Source organism: Piliocolobus tephrosceles, chromosome 3 (genome assembly GCF_002776525.5).
Source record: "Piliocolobus tephrosceles isolate RC106 chromosome 3, ASM277652v3, whole genome shotgun sequence".
NCBI lineage: Eukaryota > Metazoa > Chordata > Mammalia > Primates > Cercopithecidae > Piliocolobus > Piliocolobus tephrosceles.
Genome location: NC_045436.1, coordinates 172,240,486 through 172,255,834, shown reverse-complemented (window position 1 = coordinate 172,255,834; position 15,349 = coordinate 172,240,486). Strand labels below are relative to the sequence as shown.

At 35.6% G+C, this 15,349-nt stretch overlaps 1 protein-coding gene across 5 annotated transcripts in view; it reads right to left on the bottom strand.

Annotated features, from left to right (window-relative positions):
• BOD1L1 (biorientation of chromosomes in cell division 1 like 1) overlaps positions 1–14,962 on the bottom strand; it is a 51,296-nt gene extending 36,334 nt beyond the window's left edge. For 4 of the 5 annotated variants that reach the window (XM_023206922.2, XM_023206924.2, XM_023206923.2 and 1 more), the window contains exons 1-8: positions 14,818–14,962; positions 9,654–9,844; positions 8,541–9,155; positions 7,863–8,012; positions 5,270–5,436; positions 3,626–3,737; positions 2,859–2,997; positions 1,449–1,521 (exon numbers count right to left, since the gene is read on the bottom strand). In XM_023206922.2, coding sequence (XP_023062690.2) covers positions 1,449–1,521; positions 2,859–2,997; positions 3,626–3,737; positions 5,270–5,436; positions 7,863–8,012; positions 8,541–9,155; positions 9,654–9,837 — 1,440 coding nt within the window. In that variant the 5' untranslated portion in view covers positions 9,838–9,844; positions 14,818–14,962. Of the gene's footprint in view, positions 1–1,448; positions 1,522–2,858; positions 2,998–3,625; positions 3,756–5,269; positions 5,437–7,862; positions 8,013–8,540; positions 9,156–9,653; positions 9,845–14,817 lie in introns of those variants that run through there. The other variant, XM_026455639.1, reaches the window with a different exon arrangement.
• Positions 14,963–15,349: the final 387 nt, after the last annotated feature.

Below are 15,349 nucleotides of genomic sequence, written 5' to 3'. Positions count from 1 at the left end.
TCAAAAACATAATACATGAAGGCAATTTAAAATGGAAATACACTGAAAGATAGATTTCCTATATTTTGATTTAGAAACCTGAATTATGTATGGAAACCTCATGAATTTAGGCTACTTGTACAACATTCTATACACGAAGCTTCAAATGTACACGATAACTCATAGTAACCATATCATATATAACATATGCATATGTTTATGTATTCAAAAAAGATACTGAGACAAGAGCATCTAAACCTTCCTCCTGGCCCTGTGGTTTGGCCCTAAGTAGGTGATTAATATTAATGAGGGGATGTTGACTAAATCTACTTCAATAAAGACCCACTGACTACTAGCTATAATTATTCTTATGCAAATAATGGGCCACAGTTCTTAGACAGACCTTTGTGCCTCTAGGTCAGTTTAACATTGCATCTCCTTAAATGTCAACACAAAGATTAATGTATTTCTACTAATAATAGAGTCCAGGTTATAACAAGACCTTATTAAATAGCTTAAAATTAAATTCCTCAAAGAACTAACAGGAGTTTGCGTCAACCTAACTTCACAATAAAAAACTAATTCTAAACAATGTGAATACAATCTTATGAGATAATTTTTTATAGAGAATTATCACAAAGTTAAATCTTTAAAAATATGTCATTGAACCATCACTATATGTTTCTAAATACACCTTTAATTTCTGAGTAAATAAATTTATGTTTGCTGATGATAAACAAATAATCACTAAACTATTACTTTTTCCCTCTGGAAATAGTAAGATATTTTAGCTACAGAACTATAGATAATGTGGCTTTGTAAATAAGAATTTTAAACCAGTGCAAGCAAAAGTTTGTCCCAAGAAAATAATCCTGAAAGGGGGAAGAAAACATTGTACGTTGGTTTTACTGTTTAAAATGATCAAATCTTGGAAACAACCTAAGTGCTAAAATATAAGGACATACTTAAATAAATTATGGTATCTACATTAAATGTAACACTACACAATCATTAAATAATTAGGAAGCCTAGAAGGTGACTTGAAATGAGTAAAATGTTAAAAACAGTTTGCCAGATTACTTGTACTCTAAAAAATTATGTGGACCTGTGGATAAGGAATGAAAGGGAATAAAAAGGATAATTTGTTATAGTGGGGGGATTTTAGATTTTAATTTTAGCCTCCCTTTTTCTTTTTTTTGTCATTACTAGCATTTTTGTTATTGCAATTATAAGAAATGGGAAAAGAGAAGAAAAGTAGCTATTATCTAGATAAAAGACAAATATATAAATCAACTCAACAAAATGGGCAATTTGGGACATAACAAAATGGGGTTTCGAAAATACTGAATGTAAGTGACATTTTATTTAACTTGAAAAAAGTCAAATGACATGCTAAGTTTTATTCCAAAGGAATAAACAGCCTATATCTAACAAAACAGCATTTGAAATGAGGTTTTATTAAGACATACTTCACTTGTTTTAAAGGTTTCTTTGGAATCTTCTTCAGATTGCTGTTTCTTTTTGGAGTTCTCTTCAACATTCCTAAGGGTGAAAGAGTCAAATATAAAGCATGAATCAAATGTGAAAATTTTTCAGGAAGGTTGAAAACAATAAAAAGCTTTCCTTTACTATAATTTTTATTTATCTTATTTTATTATTATTTTTTGAGGTGGAGTCTTGCTCTTGTTGCCCAGGCTGGAGTGCAATCGCGCAATTTTGGCTCACTGCAATCTCCGCTCCTGAGTTCAAGTAATTCTCCTGCCTCAGTCTTCCAAGTAGCTGGGATTACAGGCATGCGCCACAATGCCTGGCTAATTTTGTATTTTTAGTACAGACAGGGTTTCACCATGTTGGTCAGGCTGGTCTCAAACTCCTGACCTCATGTGATCCACCCGCCCCTGCCTCCCAAAGTGCTGAGATTAAAGGCGTGAGCCACAGCGCCTGGCCGTTTACTATAATTTATACACTTAATCGATAAATGGAGACTTGTTACATTCCAATTTAAATCCTATCAATTATTGGTCAACAAAGGAGAGCACAATCCCAAATATGGCATGAACTGTTTTTGGTGCTAAGGGAAAGTACAGCCGAAACAAAAATTCCTAATTTGTTGCTTAAAGATGAATATTTTATCAGCTATAATTACACTTCAAAATTACTATCTTTTGAGTAAAGAGGGAAGTCTTATTTATTCAGATCAATAAGGATAAGATATAATAACAGCAAGAAATTTGAGAGCTTACTACTCTTACCAAGTTCTGCAAATTATCAAATCAGTTATCTTGAAGTCTGTGATAAATTTACATAAACGCAACTTGATGGAATAAACAAATTGCAGCCCATGGCTCACATGACTTCATAGCTACCCTTGAGAGTCTCTTTAGCTTTCTAATTCTTAAAAAGTTAACCAAGATAACGCAGTGTAAACAAGGAATCTGGCTCAGATTCTGAGTTGGGGGAGAATCATGGAATACTGGTAAAACTAAAAGCATGGAAAGACTGGAAATAATAATTGTAAACAAGTGGTTACTGAACGCCAACAAGAGGAATACTTCCAGATAACTTCTAGAGGATCCATAAACTCTGAAACTCTAGGGATAATTGTTAGCTTATGCACGTACATTTTTCAGGGGAGAGGGTCTAAAGCTCTCATCAAATTATCAAAAAGATCTGGGACACCCGAAAAGATTAAGATACACTACTTAGAAATGTTATATATATTAACATTTTGATACTAAATACGAAATCCTAAGGTCCTTCATAAATATGCAGCAACATACACATCCTAAGTACAACTCTTTAGTGTCACTTCAATGCCTCTCTTCTGAAAGCACCCGGGGGAGTGTTACAAGGGAAACATGCCCAGATAAAATATGTACCTTGAATCTTTTTTTCTCTTTTTGCTTAAGGCTACCTTTTTTTCTAAAACTTTCCGTTCTTTAAGGACTTCTTTAATTCTGGGGGCTTTAGGTTCCAAACTCTTTGTTGATGATTCCTCTAAGTCCACACTACTCCTGCCTAGAAAAGAAGCAATCAATAAAATGTATTTCAGAAAAGTTTTAGAAACAGTGTAATATTAATTTTTCATTAAGATTTTTCTAATCATTGTTAAAGCCAAAATGGCTTTAATATTCTTAAGCTGTGCTAGAACAGACATAATATTTTGGATGAAGAAGTCTTATCTTTCCTCTTTCAAATGATCACATAAGTGTGTATATATGTGAATTCACATATTACATAGGATTAGTGACCAGAGGGAATACAATTTTGTTCAATGTAATATTACAGGTAAATGTTTGACATTTTAGTTAACATAAGCATAGATTAATTTCATTAATCATCAGCAAGGGTTGATAACTCATTGTTAACAATCTACTTTCCAGTGATAATCAAATCATTACAGAAAAATAAACTGCTAACAAACGAGTTGCATAAGCTGGTATCTGATGAAATGTTTAATTAAGATTTAGCAATATAATAAAAAAGAAAAATGAATAAACACATGAGATTAAAACATAAGGAAACCTTCCACATTTGAGAATAGATCCTTTTATTTTATATCCATGTCTCATAAGTAATATAAGAGTACCTGGAAAATAATGAAATATATAAGATAGTTTAAAATATTAAAAGTTAACATGTATACCTTGACTCTTGGTTTTTGAAGACTTTGTCTTTTCTGCTTTCTGTTTTCGTTTTTCTTCAAGTTTCTCTCTATTAATTTGCCTTCTTAAAAGCCTCTCTTCTTTTTCTTTGGCCTAAAACCACAAAATATCCTAACAGATTATTAGGCAAAGGCAGAAACACACTGAAAAACTGTATTTTTTAAAAGTTTTAGTTTACCCTTCAGATGTTCAAATTAATGGGCTCTGAAAAAATGCACATACACTACATATATATACACACATTTATCTGTATGTGTATACATACATATGTATGCGTATGTTTCAATCTGGAAGTTACCAGAATAAAATAAACAGTTATGAAAATTTGCCATTACTCTTTCAGAATGCCATTAGTTTAAAGAATGGGAAAGGTATTATTTTGGGAAAAAGTGATTAAATAAGCTGGTTGTTTCAATTAAAAAGACAGCTGTGAAAATATCTATGAACATTAAGTATATATAGGTAGGTGTTTATAACTTTCCAACTATTCTCATAGAAAACAGTTGAAATAAAAATTCAAGTGATAGGCTAGTTCTACAACATATATGACTTGATGGTTATATGCTTGGGACCCAAGGGACTTGGGACTTGCAGCTATTGTCTTTTACAGCAGAAAGAATTCACAATCACTGTGCTACTCTTAACTACTCTTTTCTGGCCCGGAGTGCCAAAAATCCTAAGCAGGTGCATAACTTCTAACCAAGTAACCTTTTCAAGAGATAAACCTGAAGTGAAAGCTAATCACCACTAGCATTTTGGGGCAGTTTCTTCAAATCATTTTCCTATGTAACAGTATTTCCTGATTCTGAACTTTTCATATTTTATAACTTTTCATACTTTAATGTTTCTAAAATGGTAAGCTATCTTAAAACTAACATACATATGTAACAATAAGTTAGTAATTTTCTTTAAAAAGCGGTTATTAATTCAGTGGTACATTTTATAATTAGAAATGTTTTCGAATCCAAGAAATAGGTGAACAGCATTTCCATCTCAATAGTATGTTAATAGCTGCATATCATATCCTTGCAGGACTGGATCTACACTTGGTTTAAACATTTCCATACTGTGAAGCATTTAGGTTGTTGCCAGTTTCACTACTATAGGTTGAGCAACCATCATCTGAAAATCTGAACTCTTTAGCTCTGACATGCTGTCACAAGTGGAAAATTCCACACCTGACTTCATGTGACAGGTGGCAATCAAACTATAGTCAAAACTTTGTTTCATGCACCAAATTATGAAAAACATTGTATAGAATAATCGGCAGGCTATGTGCATAGGTATATAAGACACACAAATGAATTTTAGGTTTAGACTTGGGTTCCATCCCTAAGATTTCTCACTATGTATATGCAAATATTCCAAATTGTGAAAAATTCCAAAATTTGCAACACTTCTGGTCCACCCATTTCGGATAAGGGATATTCACTTGTATTAGTAATGATGACACAAACATCTCTGTCACATGTTTACATCTACTCTACGTAGTTAAATGACAAGGTTCCTACAGGCAAATCCTGTTATGTCTCTGCTTCACATGCACACCAGTACCTTGCAGATAGACTATTTAAGTTTGTTAACCTGATGTAGTAGGTTAAAATAACAGAACAAAGTGGACTTACAATGGACTGTCGTCGTTGTTCTACAGTAAGCTCATCATCAGAATCACTATAGTACTTTGAGTAAAGATATGGTTTGTGGACATACGCATGCCGTACACTTTTTGTTTTTCCTTCACTAGAATCACTAATTTGAGTTTTTGTTTTATTCTGTTTGTTCTTCTCTTCATCTGTAAGAAATTTAATAGAAAGAGGAGTATGTCTGTGAATTAGCATAAAATCAACATTATGCTGTACAAGCAGCAAAGGCAAGATCAATTGGAGGTCCAAAAGGGGAAATATTAGGATGTGAAAATTTCAGAAATTGACTTTTAAAGGCTATAATTCTTATTTTTATTTCTTATCAGCTTCTCACACATAAATAAGACAAAGAAAAATTAGACATTATAGTTATTTATGCTGTTAAAAGAAAAATTTCAGACAAATTAAATTTAACAGAGCTTTTTGGAGCAAAGAATGATTCATGAATCAGGCATCAGAACGAGGAGAGGTTCTGAGAGCTCTGCTTCAGCAACACAAGCAGTGGGCTTTTACAGGCTGAACACAAAAGCAGACGAAATACATGACTGGATTGGCTACAGCTAGGTGTGTGCCTTATCTGAATATGATCTGGTGGAAAGTCCCTAGTTAGAAGTTAACTGGAGGTTTCTGATGAGCTAAGTTTAAACTCTGTTTTACTATTTAGACTGAGCTTCAGTTTGCCTTTGTAGGAACCCAAGGCATTGGAGCTATCTCAGCCTAACAGCCTCCATCTGTGCCTCAGTGTTCTCTGGACAAACAATTCTTATTTTTCACTGGACTTGATATTTATGCTTTACCATTGTTAAGTTCAACAAATCCACTGGAAGCTGTACTTTAAAGTAAACTTGAGATTTTAATGACCACCTCTGAATTTCTCATTTAGGGAAGAGGCAAGAATCAATAACTGGATTGAATCAATAACTGGATCAATAACTGGAAGGTAATCTGTTTTGCTTTGACACAGCAAGAAGAAAAAAAAGTAAACAAGGTTTTCATTTCCTACCATGTACTCTTAAAATAGCCATCTTCTTACTTTTTAAATTCCATACATATAAAATCTAGTCTTAGCAGGAAAAAACTTAAGACGACCCAAAAAGGCATCAAGAATTAATTTTAGTTAGGGTAGAGAAAGTGGAGTGTTCACAGGATAAGGAGCACTCTTCCTATACAGGTAACACAGAGCTGACCTCATGAGGACAGATATGACAATTAGGAAGTGCTGCTGCTGCTTTTTTTTGTTTGTGAAATTGAAGAAAAAAAAAGGGAGGGACTGAGACATTCATCTATGGTGTTACAAGCTTATACTTTTTCTCCTCTATGATTTTCTCTCTAGGTAGCCTATCTGAAAGCTAGCAACAAATTTGTAAGATGCTCTCTACAGGCAATTGCAAATAAAACTCAGTATTTTTATTATTCCTAAACTAATAGTCCTAAACAGAATTTAATCATGTGGTAAGAGCAGCATAAGATATTGGTAAGAAGCACAGACTCAGGTTTGAAATCTGCACTGGTGCTCACTAGCTACATGACTGGACAAGACATGGTCTCTCTGACTTTGTCTCCTTGCCTATACCTACTTCCTGGGGTTGTTCTGAGGACTACAGGAGTTATTACACGAACGTCCTTAGCACAGCGCCTGGAAGATAGGAAGTGCTCAGGAGGGGTTTTCTGAAAAACACACTGCATTATAAAGAATTCAGCCTTGCCCAGAGAGGTCTGGCCTTTACCATTAGCTTCTGGGAGGTAATCTCTAAGCCTCTGGAATGCTATGCCTGACTGGAGTGTTTCAGAGTGCGAAGGCTCTTGAGTCAAGCTAAACAGTCTAACAATGTGATTTAGGGTTGGAGTGGTGGGGTCATGGAGTATGAGTTTGACCTCTAGAGGGGTTAGAGACTGAGATCAGCCATGTGGGCAGCCAACTCTGACAACATGCTAGAGCCTTGGTAAGAACTTTGGATCCCAAGGCTCTGGTGAACTTCCCTGGTTGGCAATATTCTGCATATGTCATCAGACATCAATGCAGAGGAAGTAATTCAAGGGGGAACAACTGGAAGTTTGAAACTTTCCTGGACTCTACCCTGTGTGCCTCTTCCCTTGGCGGATTTTAATCTGAGTACCTTAACTGTAAAAAACCATAGCTGTGAGTATACCACCTTTCAGTAAGTTCTATGAGCCCTTTTAGCAAATTATGAAATCTAAAGGTGGTCTTGGGGAACCCTGAACTTGCAACTGGTGCCATTAATTGAGGGCAGTGTTGTGGACTATGCTGCCCCCAAATGTGAAACACACAAATAAAAAGCATCTTCATATATTTATCTCCTCTACATTTTAAATTAATAATCATACTAGGGGATAGAGTTAAAGAATGAAGAATTAAAGGTTGTTGAGATTTAGTAACTTACCAAGCTCGCCCAGACAGACAACTTTGGAGCTGGGTCTCAGAAACAAATCTTTCAACTACAAAATCCCATGCTCTTGCTATTATACCACACTGTTTTTCAGGATATAGCCATCAGAATATACAAATAATGCTTGACAGGATGCTTCAGAGGCATTATTATGTAAAATGCTTTACCATCTGACGTAATCTCTCCTTCTTCCATGCTATCAGACATTACGACTTCCTCTTCAGTATCTTCTTCAAAAGATGAAAGGTCACTGGTATGAACAGAGCTAACTGTGATGTCTGTAAGTCCATCCACATCAGAATCTATCAAAGATAAATCTTCAAGAGGAAAATAAAACAGAAAAAAAATCATCTCGTTATAAGAACATATTCAGAGCTCAATTACTAAATTACATTTAAAATTTTCTGCTTTAAATAGGTGTCAAACTATCAAACAAGGCAGAGTGGTTTACAGAAAATACAAAGGCAAAGTAGACTTCTGTAAAAATAACTGAACTATTAATTTACAATGTATGATATAATAAAAAAATGAATTTTAAGTAACTGAAGTATTTACTACCTAATAAAGATTAGGATATCCAACTATGAATTAAGTTGCTTAAAATAATGTATGTGAATAAATTATAAGACAAATTATAAATTCATAATTTCTCTGTTAATTTACTCTGTGAACAGATATATCAGTATACAAAAATACAAATATTTGTTTTTTTCCTTAGGCAAAGGGGATTTAAGTTTCCAAAAGTATTAAATAAACTTATTAAAATATGAAGGCAAATTTGATACTTCCCTGATCCCAAAATACTGTTCTTTAAACTTTGTAGATGTTTGCAAGTTTTTATATACCTTCTTTTGTCCCTTCAACAGTTTTAGCTTTATTACTGTTCTTGTCTGAAGGAAGTTTTAAACTCTCTACTTCTTTTTCTTTTGCTTGTTTTTCATCTTTAACTTTCTGTGTATCTTCACTCTTTTTTGAGTGATCAAATTTCTTTTCAGTCTTTTCCTTCTTTTCTTTCTTTCTTTCTCCTTTCTCATTGCTGTCTGGCTTCTTTTCACCTTTGTCTGTTGATTTATTTTTTTGCTCACTGCTTTCCTGTTGAACATCCTTATTTAGCAGAATTAAATTATTATGCTCTTTTGTGTAATTTTTAGTTTCTTCAACTGGACAAGGAAGGTCGCTAAATTCTTCAGACTTTGGGGCTGTTTCCAGTCCTTCACCTCCAGAGTCAGCTGTAGATTTTTCTTTATCAGCCATGTCCTCTGAAGTTCTTTCTTTGTCAGTACCAGTATCAGTGGTTGGCTGAGATGGAAGTTTTTTTGATGCTCTCTCATTGGTCTTGGCATTTGATGTTTCTGTTGAAGCCCTAGCAGCACTGGCTTCTTGGTTAAGAGAAGTTATGGTTTCCAATATCGACATGGCATCATTGGCTACATTAGCACTGGGCCCAGGAGCAGGAACACCTTAAAGAAAAAGAGAAGTTTTAGAATACATTTAATCAGAAGGAAGATACCTCTGCTAAATCAATACCACACATTACTGTCATCTTTATACGATGCATATGCAGTGCAGACCATCTGTATATTCTTTCAGACTTTCAGGTACCAGTACTAGTATATACTATATTCTGAATTATCTATCTCTCTAATATATTATCTTAGGAGGGCACCATGCAAATCTGAGGAATTCTACTTCCTAGAAAAAGACTATATTCTCTAATTATTTTACTTATTCCTTCTATTATCATACTCACACACCCCATTAATAATATGCTTATTATTTTTATTAATCTAAAAAAGGAAATGTTATGACAATTGAGGAACGTAGGAGATATTTAAAGTAAGTACAATTTCACTGGAATAGCCAAATTAAAAAATGTGTTAAAGAGCCAAGTCTCCCTAACTTGATATTCAGTTCAAGAAGAAAAACAACGGAACTGACCAAGAGTAAAAGCAAAGCACCTTGTGTAATAAGGGAAGAGTCTGGTTTCTCATCATCAGGAGCTGTGTTGCCACTTGCTTCCTCTTTGTGATTCAGCGTGGCCAAAAACTCATGCACAGCTTTCTCCACCTGAGGTCTGAATGTGTGGTTGATCTTTGGATCCACAACCTGAGAAATAATTCGGTCAATACCAGACTCCAACATTCCTGATCTGAAACACAAGATAATTTATGGAAACGTGAAAAAATAATATATTATTCGCATTAATTACTTTAAAATAACATTCTATCTATCTATCTATCTATCTATCTATCTATCTATCTATCTATCCATCCATCCAACTTAAATTGTTCCAATCCATTTTCTTGGATATAGACAGACAATGGAAACTAAGTTTCATGCTATAGTAGCTTTAGATATACCATACTATAAAAGTCTGTAAACTTTTCTACTACTGTTTCACTAGTGCAAATACTGAAACAGATAAAACAAAACACCCTTAAAACTAGACACAGTACACTACCTAGGGTCCAGTATAGAAGTGATGCTTATCTCACCCCTACTCTGCTCATGGCATATAGGAATAAGCTCATTAAAAAGCTGAGTTCTGGGGATAAAACAAACCTATGGTCTCTGTAACTTTTTTTTTAACAGAACAAAATGTAAGCTTTTTTTATAAGCATTAGAGTCCCCAGAAAAACAACAAACAACACACACACAAAATATAATTTCATCAAATTACAAAATAAAAGAAGGAAAACTTTAGAGAAAAAAAATTGGAGAAACAAGACTTCTGGCTTTCTATTATCTTCCTGCTATAAAAACTGGATGATTCATTCATTCAACAATTATGTTATAAGTGTCTTCTATATAACAGGTACTATGCTGGCCACTGACAGCTACAAACTGACCTGGTCCCTGTTCTGGATGGGGATGTACACACAATTAAGACATAAGATGATAGGCACTAGTACACATCATGTACTAAAGGAAAAGAGAGGAATAAGAAATTATTTGCTTATTAGAGGAATAAGAAATTATTAGATATGTCTAAGATAATTTAGGAGTGCTTCATAAAGGAGAAGACATTTGAGCCAAGTCTTGATTTCTACAGAAGAGAAGGGGAAGAAAGGTACATGGAGTTAAAGAAATATCATATACAAAAGACAAAAGAGAGATGAGGACAACTATCTATGAAATGTCCTTCTGCACAAAGGCATCTGAGTAAAATAAGAGAACATGAATTTATTTTAAGAAACACACTTAAATCTTGTTTCTTCCTAAAAAAGAAGTGGACAAGTCAAGGTACCCGGGATAGGGCTGGAAGATCAAAGTGCTAGTCATTTCTAGCTTCTAAGCCTCAATTTCTCTCTATGGAATGGATGAGGAACCATCTTTCCTTACACTTTACAAATGCTATTTTTGAGTGTAGTTCCATCTGGAGTGCAGGATGGATTAGTTTTTCATTTCTGGAGGCACCTTGTCGCCTTGTGAAACTATAATTCTACTTATGTGGGCCATAGAGAAAAATGAGCCAATTCAGCACAAAGTAGGTTACCTGCTTTTTAAAGTTCTAAGATTAAAAAAAAAATGCAAATCTTACAAACATTGTTACATCTTAGAGGTGTATTTAAAATGTAGTAGGTAGAAAAGAAATAAGAAAAAGCAATCTTAAAAAAGGTTTTAGAGTACAAGTAAAAAGGTACAAAAAGGGCCGGGCACGGTGGCTCACGCCTGTAATCCCAGCACACTGGGAGGCCGAGGCGGGCAGATCACAAGTTGAGGAGATCAAGACCATTCTGGCCAACATGGGGAAACCCCATTTCTACTAAAAATACAAAAATTAGCTGGCTGTGCCTGCAATCCCAGCTACTTGGGAGGCTGAGGCAGGAGAATCGCTGGAACCCAGAAGGCAGAGATTGCAGTGAGTCGAGGTGGTGCCACTGCACTCCCCCGTGGCAACAGAGCGAGACTCTGTCTCAAAAAGAAAAAGAAGAAGAAAAAAAAGTACAAAAAAAAATTAAAACGATCCACTCCCAAATTTTTGCTTCAGTCTCTTTCTCTGTCTGCCTATGTTCTAGCCTCTTGTCCTGCTAACAAAGAAAACACTTCTACTTTAGTCCTTTCTCACACAGAGGTCAGCTCTGGTATCTTATAGAAAAATGGAGTCCAGTACTAATGATCATATTGCACTTAGCGGCCATAACTGCCTCACCCAGGTGGGGAGAAGCTACAGCCCTCGGTCAAGGGCAAAGCCAAAATGCCAACAGCTGGCGTTTTTCTGGTTAAAGTTACTTCCTTGTCTTCTTTTCAAATTAGGTTTAGCTAAGATCATTATTCAGTTATCTAGGATTTTCAGATTCTGTTGTACAAATAAAAGCTTAAGTAGAATAAAATTTTCCCTCCTACTGAGTCAGCAGATCAGCTATTAAGTTGAACCATCTGAAATTGCTGATATTAGACCATTTTTGTCTTATAAAAATGGCAAGTGCAGATAGCTCAACCTAATGGAGTCAAGTGAGTATGTATGTCTCCACGAAAAACTGTTTGAAATTATATTTATTCACAGGGGCTAGTCCACCCCTATACCTTCAGATTAAACACAACTAAATAATCTCTTTGAGAAAGCCTTAAAATGTTATTATCAGTATCGTAAAATGTTACTAATGGATATTAAATGAAAATAGTTCATTAAAAAAAAAATAAATACAGCTAGAAGAAAATTTACAAATGTCCCAGGAAAAGCAATGCCTAAATTATCCAAGAGAAGGCAGCTGTCTTCCCTCTTTCAAAATGGCTCCAGAAAAAGAGATTCCTCATTACTCATAAGCAAATTGCTCCAGCATTTAATCACTGACACAGCCACAGGAACTCCTTACCACGCACCAAACATGATTTTGTGATCACAATGTCTTACTGGTACAGCAGTAATTTTAAGTGATTAATGTCAGGCCTCGGAGCCCAAGCCCAGCCATTGTATCCCCTGTGACTTGCACATATACGCCCAGATGGCCTGAAGTAACTGAAGAATCACAAAAGAAGTGCAAATGCCCTGCCCTGCCTTAACCGATGACATTCCACCACAAAAGAAGTGAAAATGGCTGGTCCTTGCCTTAAGTGATGACATTACCTTGTGAAAGTCCTTTTCCTGGCTCAAAAAGCTCCCCCACTGAGCACCTTGTAACCTCCACTCCTGCCTGCCAGAGAACAAACCCCCTTTGACTGTAATTTTCCTTTACCTACCCAAATCCTATTAAACGGCCCCACCCTTATCAGCTGACTATCTTTTCAGACTTATTGCCCACACAAAGCCTGTTTGGTGGTCTCTTCACAGGGATGCGCATGTCACTTAATTTTCACGTGTAAGACTTAGCTCACTTAAATAACAGAACAGAATGACTGTTCCCTTACCTTATAGATTTTGTACGCTATAAAAGTAAATGCAATTCTAAGAAGTTTGCCTTCAATCTGAGTGTCAATATATGAAGAAAAAGAATGCCAGACTCCCAAAAAATATGCTTTTAAAGCAATGCGATCATTTGTGAACAGGGAGGTGGCTATGCAAATCACTGAATGAAAGTAATCAGTAGAGCTCTGCATAAATGTGTGTGAAGGGGTGCTCTACCCTACCTCCACTCCCTTATCCCCAAGTTCTAAGTTATTTTGGTCATTGTTCTCTTTGAAGGCCTTTGTGGAAACAACAGGCAGCAGGCCTGTCACCCAACAGATTTCTTTTGTTTCTACTTTTTCTAGAAACAGCTTTGACCTTTTCCTACCAGGTATTATTATGCAGCATTCTAATGGCATCTTTTGATCTCACCTAGACTCTTTTACAGGTTCCTCTGACGTCCTTTAAAATGCAGACAAAAAAGCTATTGTGAATTTCCCTCTTCTCTTATGCACAAGGAGACACTGTCTGAGTCCCCAGGCTCCTGGTTTCTAGTATTACCTGTGGCTAAATAGGTTTGTCTTTTAGTCAGGGTGTGAATTTTGATTTGTGGAACTTCCTGTTGGTTGAAACTATCAGACTAGATAGGCTTTCCAGAGGTTCCTATGGGACAAAAAGAAATTAACAGGTGGCAGGAATAAAACAGATTGGTTTAACTGTTTAAAAGCTACACTTCATTCTCAAAGATGTACTTAAACATAAATACTTGTCAAGTCAGGGAGACTGGATGCTCTCTAAATAACTCAGTCACCCTTTTTTTGAGGGGTATAGCACGGGTAGAAGGCTTTCTTATCTTTGCAAATATTTACATTCAAGAACAAGTAGTGGCCAGGCGAGGTGGCCTATGCCTGTAATCCCAGCACTTTTAGAAGCCAAGGAGAGAAGATCCCTTGAGCCTGAGTTGGAGACCAGTCTGGGCAACATAATGAGACACCGTCTCTACAAAAACACACAACGAGAAGCTGGGCCTGGTGGCAGGTGCTCAGGATGATGACGTTAGGAGGTCTGCTTGGGCCCAGGAGATTGAGGCAGAAATAAGCTATCCTCATGCCACCACATTCCAGCCTGGGGAACAGAATGAGACCCTTTTTTGTTTTGTTTCATTTAAAAAAAAAAAAAAGTAGAAGACTGTAAATATAGTTTTCTAAGGATGCTCCAAATATTCGAGTTCTTCTAATTCTCATTACCTTATGTTCACTCAAAATGGCTCTGACAGGTCCAACACTTTGAGGGGAGGTGGGGAGCTATATCATCCATAAGTAGCAGTTAAAAGTCATAGTCAAATGCAAAAGACGGGGGCACTGTATTAAAAGAAGACATGGCCTCAAATCAAGAGAAAATATTTTAATTTCAGTAATCTTTAATGTCTTTATTTGTAAAACAAGAATAACAAAGCCTGCTTGCTCTCTTAGGGTCAAGAAAATAGTTGTGAAGGCAACTGTGTATATCATCTATTAATATTATATCTAGATGTTTTACAAAGTCATATTGTTATTTCCTTCCTTCAAATATTTCCAAAGGTCTACAGGAACAATCAGACTGTTAAAATGTATAAGAAAATGTGAAGTGATTAGACCCAAGTCCAAAATTATGCTACATAGGAAACATTCACACCAAATCAAGTAAAATTGTCAACATCATTAGGTGAACAAACTTGTATGTAATTTCTCCGCTTTCAGGCAAAGTAGGTTAGGACATTTTAAAACCTGCCCAGAACTCTTATTTCTGACACTTACTTGAGGACTTGTTGTCTAATGTTGTTTCTTAGCTGGTTCTTATTGAGATGGGGACTCCATGTGTGAGTTGCCAAGTGATTTGCAACAAAGTTGTCAACACGCTGTCTCAGATTCTGATACGCAGGCTAGAGAGAAAAAAAAGAAGGTTGAGTCTTCAATGTTATACAGTATCAATATTCACCTCTCAGAAAATTATTTTTACCATGGGACAACAAAGTTTCACAGTTTCTGACAATTCTGCTTCAAGATAACTTACACTCATTCAAATACTACTGATTTTGTGTAAGACAAGGTGTTTGGAGAGATGAGGAATATAAAGAAGAAAGATACACCTCTTATTTACAGACAGAGGACTGGAAAATAAGACACAAACAAGTGTTATTATTAGATGATTTGGAGTAAAAAAGGGAGAAGATCTGAGGAAGCATGCCTTCATTGAAAATGTGCCATTTGAGCTGGAAAAATCAATTGCACAATGTAGCTGGGAATGGGAATGGCTGGCTTTGCTCATACAGTCAATGTAAACAAAGAG